At 31.8% G+C, this 9754-nt stretch overlaps 1 protein-coding gene across 2 annotated transcripts; it reads left to right on the forward strand.

Annotated features, from left to right (window-relative positions):
- The first annotated feature begins 3733 nt into the window (after positions 1–3733).
- On the forward strand, positions 3734–7721 carry LOC106776253 (phosphatidylinositol 4-kinase gamma 3). Of its 2 annotated transcripts, XM_014663645.2 has the most exons (4): positions 3734–3893; positions 4448–6211; positions 7123–7309; positions 7393–7721. In XM_014663645.2, the coding sequence occupies exons 2-4, from the start codon at positions 4835–4837 to the stop codon at positions 7407–7409; spliced, it is 1581 nt and encodes a 526-aa protein (XP_014519131.1). In that variant the 5' UTR covers positions 3734–3893; positions 4448–4834; the 3' UTR covers positions 7410–7721. The 2 variants fall into 2 exon arrangements, with proteins under 2 accessions (XP_014519131.1, XP_014519130.1); XM_014663644.2 differs by having other exon boundaries at positions 7123–7721.
- The last annotated feature ends 2033 nt before the right edge of the window (positions 7722–9754 follow it).

The raw sequence follows: 9754 nt of genomic DNA on the forward strand, positions 1-9754 counted from the left end.
GCATAAAGTTGAACAAAAGAAGTTTTGATGATGTCTCAAAGTCAAGTCTCAAATGCTCTTATTGCAAGAAGATCTTAATGAAGACTTGTATTGTGTTAAAGCTTTTGTAATTTAGTAGACTTATGTATAAGATGTGGTTTATCTTTGATTCTGTGTTTATTTTGCTTTAGGTTGCGTTAAAATTCGTTTTAAACCAAGAAACCTTATTTTATACTAACAGTAATCAATTATGACTTGTCATAATTGATTATCATGAGCAATTATGAAATTTTTTAAGCAAGTTTTTTACCATTTTGCATTCATTAAATGCATAATCAATCACCATAAATGAATAATTGATTATCACACGTTAATTAGCTGACAACGGATTTTTGGAGGTATACTTGAGTGAGATCTCTATAAATTAAATTGGGACTCTCATTCTAAAATACGAAACATACAAGTAAAGTGTAATTTCAAAATTCTTATTTGTAGTGTGCGGTGATAAGTGTTCTAGGGTTTGCTGAACTCTTGTCAGCTTTGAGAACTTGGCGGTTGGCATAGAGCGAAAACTTTCACAGGGAGTGTGATTGAGTGTTGTTCCTATTGAAACAGAGCGAGAAATTTCATAGGGAGTGTGATTGAGTGTTGTTGTTGTTGGGATAAAGCGAGAATTTTCACAAGGAGTGTTGTTGTTGTTGTCGAGTTGAAAGCCTATCATCCTTCGTGAAGCATGCAGAGGAGGTGTTCATCCTTTGTGAAGATTCATATGAGGTGTTCATCCCTTGTGGGTTACAGGAGAAGTGATTTTCATCTCTTGGGATAACAAGAGAGGTGTTATAACCTTAAACTGTTTTATTTTCTTTGTGAATGTAGTAGTTTGTTGGTTTGTGCTAGGGGAACGTTAGTTCTCGGTTGAAATTAACAACTGGACGAAGGATCTCTGTGATCCGAGTTAGTATAAAAATTACCTGTGCAATTTTCTCTGTTCCTTACTCTTTAAATTGTTTAAGGGAATTTTTATATTTATGAAAAAATTATTAAAAGAATGATTTATTATGAGAAACCAATTCACCCCTTCTTGGTTTGTTGAACACGTTAACCATTCCGCTTCACCGCTCTGACAGATTTTGCTTAACTCCAGGTCTAGACAAGTTTTAAATGACTATAAAACAAACCCAAAAACTTGGTTTCTCCCAATTAACCATTTTCTCAAATTATCACCTATCAAAAACCCCTTTTTGACTAAGACCAACCTACAATTCAACCTATTTCCACTTCTCAATGCCACATCAGTATTCTACCTAATCACACTCCAAAATAGCCATCTCAAATACTTTTAACCAATTCCATTCACAAGCATAAAACCCAATATTCATCATATTTCAATAAAACATGGATTCAACAACATACCAGTGTAGATAAATAATAATCTATCACACAAACTTCAAATTTCAAAACATTTCAAGCACACAACACAGTTGATCAAAACATCTACAACATTAAAAGTAATAATTACCTTCTCTTACCTGATTCGAAAACTCAAACAACTTTAAAACGCAAACTACCCCTCCCTTAGCTCAAATAACTCTATGGACCTACAAACCATAGAACTATGACCAGAGTATGTCCTTAAGATCATTTATTTACAAAGAACTAAGAAAAAGAGGTTGAATGACACATGCATTTGTTAGCAAAATGATGAAGATGAAGTTTTGATGATGTCCAAATCAAGTCAAGATATATCAAGATTCATGAAGATCCTTTGAAGACTTATTTTTGTTATTAAAAGCTTTTGTAATAATTGTAGTTTATTGTTTAGGACTTAGATTTTCATTGGTTTTGATTCCATGTACTTTCATACATTGTAACTAGTGTTAAGAGTCAAAATCGCACTATTTTAATCAATTAAAACTAGTATTAATCGATTAAAACGAGTAAAAGCTGAAAACTCAACTTTTGTTGTTTTAGTAGATTAAAATTCATTTTAATCTATTAGTTAATCGGTTAAAATTCATTTTAATCGATTAAAAGTGACCGTTGGAGTTTTCTACTTTTGAAAACTAGTCGTTGTACTCATTTTAATCAATTAACACCATTATTAATCGATTAAATGGGTTAAATGGCCAGTTTCAAAAAATGGAAGAGTTTTTGCTCGAGTCTATAAATAGGCTCTCTTTATCCATCAACAACAACTCTTCCCTTGTGCTTAAGAACTCAGAAACTCTTGAGAAGTGTGTGTTCTTGTTCGGCTTATGAAACTCTTGTCTGTAAAGTTGGTGAAGTGCTGCTACGATGATAGAGGAAATAGTCGGTTCATACTTGGTGCGTCTAAGGAGGTCTGTGGAAGAGGATCATCCTTCGTGAAGTATTCGAAGGAGGTGTTTCATCCTTCATGAAGTATTCAGAAGAGGTGTCTCATCCTTTCTGAAGATTCAAAGGAGGTGCAGGTTCATCTCTTGTGGTATCAAGAGAGGTGGTTTCTAAACTTTTACAAATTGTTTCTTTGTGAATATAGTTTGTAATTGTTTTGTGCTTAGTAAACTGTTTATCTTGATTTGAGATAAGCGACTGGACGTAGGATTGGTAAGATCTGAACCAGTATAAAATTCATCTGTGCAAATTTCTCTCAACCTTACTCTTTTATTTGTATTTATTATTTGCATAGTAAGATAAATTGAGAAGAAATTAAAAGGCACACGTTTATATTAAAACCCCTCTTGGTTTGTTATTCCACACTAATCATTCTGCTGCAGCCGCTCTGACAGCATTCAAATCTATTTACATATGTCTTAAACTGAAAAATCAAATGAGAAAAATAGTAAAACCTAACTCATTCGATAAGGAAAACTGATCGAGTGAAGAAGAAGAGCTCATTGCCATCATCACTTAGGTACATCTTTATTGACGTCTCAAGAGTTAGAACTCTTAAAAAAATAAAGAGATAACTCAGAGAATAAGTTTAAGAGAAATAATGAGTGATTTAGATGATAAGACGTATTTATAAAATTTTATTTATAACTTTGAATTATTTTAACTTTTAAATAATCGGTCTTATTATTTTAAAACACCTATCAACTCTAGTATTTTATTTTTTGAGTTTTTAAATTTAGTTTACTATATATCTATATTAAGATGTTAGATTTTTAATTTTATTTTAAATATCAATAAAAATATTAAAATATATAGTTTTTATTATAAATATTTAAAAATAAAAATTCTATACAGCTTCATGTTTACATTTTTAAAATAGATTTGTCGCTTTTACATCTTCCTTCTCATAGTTGTAATTTTTAAGTTTTTAAAATCTACATATACCTTTTACAAAAACAATTGTTAAGAGTATTACTATATATTTTAATAAAATTATTATTAGTTTACAAAATTTATCCATCAAAATCTTAGGTAAAATTTATCTAATGTCTTAAAAAATAATAAGATATATTATAATATTTAAAACTTAAATGTAAATAAATAAAAAAATATTCATATATATATATAGGAAAGAATTTTATCCTAGCAACAGTATTCTAGAAATTTCTTTACACAATTAACTACTATTTCCTATGTTTCAAAATAATTATTCATTTTGCGCTAGAACGGTTCAAAATCCTGCACTAATACATTACGTGGGGACAAGGCTAATGTCTTTAGTTAATTATTAAAATATAAATAAAAATGCAACGTGTTTTAACTTCCGTTACAAGTCAAGAGTCTATGCCTATAAATGGCACTCCCGTTTCGAAACCGTAATTCTGACACTGTCTCAATTTTCTGCATTCCACAACACTGACTCACTGAGTTGCTTTCTGCCTGAAAAATTGGGAACCTGAGAAAATTAGAACAATGATGCTTAATTTCTCCTATCACATTCATCGCACATGAGTCTCCTCTTCCATTTCGCTTCAGTCTCTGTAAGTCTTCTCTTCATTAAATTTTATTTCTTAGTTTCATATAGTTCTTTTTCTTCTTTTCTTTTCTTTTAAGATTCGTATCCTGGATTGTGTTTGTTAGCATATGTAGCTTGTTTTTATAGAAAGCAAATTTGAGAATTATGGAAAATATCTTGTCTCGTTTCACCTAATTCAAACAATTGTCTGTTTCGTTGGCATGTTGTTGGAAATTGTTTTGCTGTGCATTTTGCTTTTTTCCGAGTTTCGATTTTTATGTATGATTCTACTAATATCGGAATTCGAGAGTTAAGTTTTGTCTTTAGCTCGTCCAGTTTTATTCCTTTGCTTAGGTAATCGGATAGAAGAAAATTTCTCAAGGGAGGCACAGTCCTGTACTTGATTTTTTTTATCGATTGAATGTTTCCTCTTGTTTGGAAATTAAACTGGATGTTCTCCATTTTACTGATAGATAGGTTTATAAGTGGATAAAGAGGTTCTTCTTCTGTTTTACTTTATTTTTCCTTTCTTTGACTATCGCCATTTTCTCCTAATGAAGATCTTCTTTCCTCTTGTAGGGAAATTGGAGTCCAATTTGCAGGGAATCTCTCCTCCCTTTCTCAGCATCGAATTTTCCTAAGCATAGAATAAAAGACTACAGATATGAAAAAAATCATATAATCAATTCAAGGAGATATGTGATCAGCTGTTATTCATTTCTGTAGATTTGTGTTTTCTGAAAGTCTTGATTTCTGGAAAGAAACTTAGGATATAGATATATTAGCTATGTAGTTCTTGTTTACTGCCTAGTTTCAGGCATGAAGAAAAAAAAAGGCAGTTGAGCTATCCTTTTTGTGATTTCCTATTATATATCTGATGGGAAACGGTTGAACTTTGCTAATGGTTTTGAGGTTCATAACTTGTTTATTTTTGAGCCAGCAAGATTTTGAACCTGTAAATTGATAATGGCTTGTGTTGCACTTCGTCCTGTGCGTGAAGAGTCTTTCAACACTGGTGGTAAATTCACCGGCTGCTTCAGTCCTCGTTTGAGGGACTCAATTTTGATTTACCTAACTGTTGGTGGATCTGTGATTCCTTTGCGTATTATGAAGACAGATTCAATTGCTTCAGTGAAACTGAGAATTCAAACCTTTAAAGGATTTTTTGTAAAAAAACAGAAACTGGTTTTTGAAGGGAAGGAGTTGGCTCGTAACAGATCCTGTATCCGTGATTATGGGGTTGGTGATGGGAATATTCTGCACCTGGTGCTGAGGCTTTCTGATCTCAAAGCTATTACAGTTAAGACTGTGTGTGGAAAGGAGTTTGGGCTTTATGTTGAGAAGAGTAGGAGTGTCGGTTATGTAAAGCAGCAGATTGCAAACAAAGGGAAAGGGTTAGTAGATCTTAAGGATCAAGAACTGATATGTGAGGGGGAGGCACTTGAAGACCAGAGGCTTATTGAGGATATCTGTAAGGACAACGATGCTGTAATTCATTTTTTGGTCAGAATATCAGATGCCAAGGTAAGGACTAAACCAGTCGAGAAGGATTTTGAATTATCAATTGAGGCATCGTATGTACACAATCTGGTGTCAAATTTACATGAAGACCAGTTAGGGCCAGTTTCTGTAAGAAATGAGATCCTGGAGAAGAATCAATTATCAAGGGATTATCTTGTGGAACCAATTATTATGAATTCCAACATGAAAATTCCACCAGTGATTCACAAGATAATTAAGATGACTTTAGAGGGGTTAGAAAATGGCTGCAAACCAATTCAATCTCCAGAGGGATCAGGAGGAGCGTATCTCATGCAAGACTCATCTGGCTTGAAGTATATTTCTGTTTTCAAACCCATTGATGAAGAGCCAATGGCAATTAATAACCCTCGAGGCTTACCTATTTCCGAGGATGGTGAAGGGCTAAAGAAAGGTACACGGGTTGGGCAAGGTGCGTTGAGAGAAGTTGCTGCTTACATTTTGGATCATCCTAAGAAAGGACCACGCTCCTATCATAACAATGATGAACCAGGATTTGCTGGAGTTCCACCTACAATCATGGTCAAATGCGTGCATAAAGTGTTTCAGAATGTTGAAGATTATCAAAATGTTTCGGGTAATGCTAAAATAGGATCGCTTCAGATGTTTATGAAGAATATTGGAAGTTGTGAAGACATAGGTCCTAGTGCTTTTCCAGTGGAAGAGGTACACAAGATCTCTGTACTGGATATCAGATTGGTAAATGCAGATAGGCATGCTGGCAACATTTTGATTTCCAAGGATGGTGAAGACGGTCATACAATCCTCATTCCAATTGATCATGGCTATTGCTTGCCTGAGAGCGTAAGTCTTCGAACAATATAAATGCATCTGTACTATTTTTGAACTGTATGGATATTTTAAACTGGTGGTGTCATCGGCAGCTATGTCGTTTCATTCTTAATTCTACTTATGCATTTCAAATTCAGAATTAGTGCTAAAAACGCTGTAAAATTCTGCGTGTAACTCTTGCATATCTGCCACTGATCTTTAGTGTTATTTGCTTAACAGATTACTCTTACAATTATGCGTAAATATTTTTTTTTCTGAGATTTTCATAGGCATTATATTGCATGAGAAGTAGAGTGTTGGCTCTTCTTTATATTCACTACACTTACGAACATCTTCTGATTTTTTTGGTTACTTCTACGCGTTCTGGTTTCTTGTCATTGCTCTCACTCGTCCAGTGTTGAAATTACTTTTCATAACAAAAGCATTACGATCATTTTCAACAGTGCCTATCATTCACACTTAACTTCTTTTCAATAATCTCATCGATTGGTTTCTATCGCCTTTGCATTGTCTCTATACCCTAGGTTATTTGCAATCCTTGCTGATAATGTGTGAATATATATTACACAATATGTCGTCCTGTCATACTTAGTGTACATCCGATATTACCTTTTCAGGAAAATAATCGTTCTTTTTCTCAAAAAAGCTCTATCATAAGTTAAAATACGAAAAATTCATAAAAATATGTTGATAAAAACAACATGCAATGTACATTGTTAATGGTTTTCTGATGTTTTCTAAATCAGAATGTGATTATGCTGCATGGCAAAGGCCTTGGCAGCTTACTGTATGTAGTTATCAATTCCTCTTTTTCTGTTGTTATTCTTAAAAGGGGTTAAACTTGTTAGCATTTGTTAAAAGTTCGGCAACCGTCTTCTGTTTCTTGTACTTATTCAATTGTTCCAATATATCCCCTTTTGCAGTTTGAAGACTGCACTTTTGACTGGTTATACTGGCCACAAGCTAAGGAACCATACTCTGCAGACACCATTGATTACATAAAATCTCTGGATGCTGAAGAAGATATAAAGCTTTTGAAGTTTCATGGATGGGATCTTCCTCCTAAGTGTGCCCAGATCCTTCGTATATCAACCATGCTTCTTCAGAAAGGTGCAGAGAGGGGACTCACTCCTTTTGCTATAGGAAGCATCATGTGTAGAGAAACACTAAAGAAAAAATCTGTGATTGAACAGATTGTGCAGGAAGCTGAGGAAGCTGCATTTCCTGGAGCAAGTGAAGCTGCATTTGTTGATCTCGTTTCAGTGATCATGGATTGTCATTTGGATGAGGTATTCCCGTGACTGAATAATACATAATAATTCCGATACATATTCCTACTATATTCAAAATATACTGACAAAATGATCTTGCTTCTTCGTCATCCAAGAGGTTGAAACTTGCTTGATGACGGTGCTATTTGCAATATCCACTTCTCTTATAATATATATATACATCTCAACATGGAAAATATTTGAAAGTTTATGAAGGTACTGGACTGGCAATATTATCCCTTTGTTATTTATGAATATGAGTTTGTTTAAATAGAGTTGTACTTTGTAAAAAAAATCTCATGTGTTTTGTTTCTCTAAAAATTTGAAAGGAAAGAAAAACCCAACCAAATGATACAGATCAAGACAGACAAAATTTTAATTGACTTAAATTCTGCATTTTAAAACATGTTTTCTATTTAAAAAATGAAAGTAAAAAGTGAAGTTGTATTTCGTAATTTATTTCAAAAGTAAAACTCAATAAAATGGTAAAAATATACCATTTTATTTTTATTTTTTATTTAACTATCATTTTCGAGATGAAATTGATTATTTTTGTCAATTATATTTTTATACGTCTTATCTAATATTTAAATATTTTACATATGTAATAAAAAAATTAATAAAATAATTTTATAATTATTTAATTATAATCATAAACGTCGATGAAACTGAGGAAGTGGCAACTTGACGATAATAACAGTGAATTTCGTGAACCTTCATCAAATGGGAATAAAATATTCATTTGCGTTGTCAAGTTGAAGTCAGTGAATATAGTAATTAATGTGACAATAACTTCCACTCAATGTTGAACACAGACGAAAATATTTTTTCTTTTTTTCTTATATTTTTATCATATGTTATTTATTACATTGAAATTAATTTTATTTAACGTTGATTTGATGTATTTAATACGATGAAAACACCTGCTTGAAAAATCATCCCATTCTTAAAAAGGTAAGAAACGTAAATTTGTAATGCCACTTTGATTTCAGTCAATTTTATTCTTCATAGTTCATTCATTTTCAGAATATGGAATTATCATTTTAACTTGTTAGTATAACTGTTTTAATATTTTGAATTTCTTAATCAAAATGAGGTTGCATATCCCGCATAATTTCTCCTTCGTATAAAACACACAGTAATATATTTATAATGATAGAAGTATATGTGACAATCAAATATATAATATATAAGGCACTATTAAAAATAATATTAATAATATTTATTAACATTAAATAATAATAAAAGTTTATATTTTTCTAATTAATGTAAAGAATTAGGTATTTTGAAGTAAGAGAATTAAAAATAATGAGACTTTATTATTTTAATATTTAAAAAGTTTTAATATAAAATAAAGTTTTATTGTTTTAAAACATATTATTTTTCTAAAAACTATTTTTCCAAAATATTTGTTTTCTCTCTTAAGGTTCTTGTATTTTATTCATCACTTTGAAGATCAGAGATCACCTATGCGATTTTCGCGGCGAGATCTTCAAGTCTACCTGATCAATTTCTCAAATAGAGTAAATCAATTTTATACTTTTTCTCTGATTTTACGTTCTTCAATACATTCAAGGTTTTTCTCTATTGCATGTATGACCTCAGTCTTTCCTTCAATTCTCTACTGATCAGTAGTTCTAATGGTATACCTTGATCATGTTTTCATTGTCTATAAGTGTTTTTCCAGTCTCTTTGAACTGAAAGAGCAGAGTAGGGTTCTCTAGACCTAGTTCGAGCTCTTAAAAAGGCAAGGGAAGCTAGTGTTTCTTATTACATTTTAATTTATAACTATGATTTGTGATTATTTGGAAGATAATTTGATTTAATTGAAATTGTGATATTGTACTAGCATTTATTGTGTTTGCATGATGTTAGTTGATGGTATGTTGATGTAATGTTTGACCTGATGTGACTTTATTGATTATTAAATGTATGAATTGTGTGTGATTAAGTTGTATCTGATGGTTGGAATTAGATGTTAGGGTAAGGAGTGAGGAGTTGTCAAATACATAGATTTTGTGGTTGAAAATGGAGGTTTTAATAGGCAAGTAGGGTTTTGATTAAGAAACCTGATATTTCAGGTTTGATTATATATTATTTGAGACTTGTTAGAAGTATAAATTAGTTGAAACCCGATCTAAAACTAAGGGATAGTTCATTGGTGGTGTTTTGGATAGTTTTAAGTGCAAAAATAGAGGTTTGGAGTAGTGAGATTTTGAATTAGAAGTCTAGGCTAAAAGTGATGGTTTGTAATTTGTGATTGAATCTATTAGGACTTGATCAA

Source organism: Vigna radiata, chromosome 10, assembly GCF_000741045.1.
Source record: "Vigna radiata var. radiata cultivar VC1973A chromosome 10, Vradiata_ver6, whole genome shotgun sequence".
Taxonomy (NCBI): Eukaryota; Viridiplantae; Streptophyta; class Magnoliopsida; order Fabales; family Fabaceae; genus Vigna; species Vigna radiata.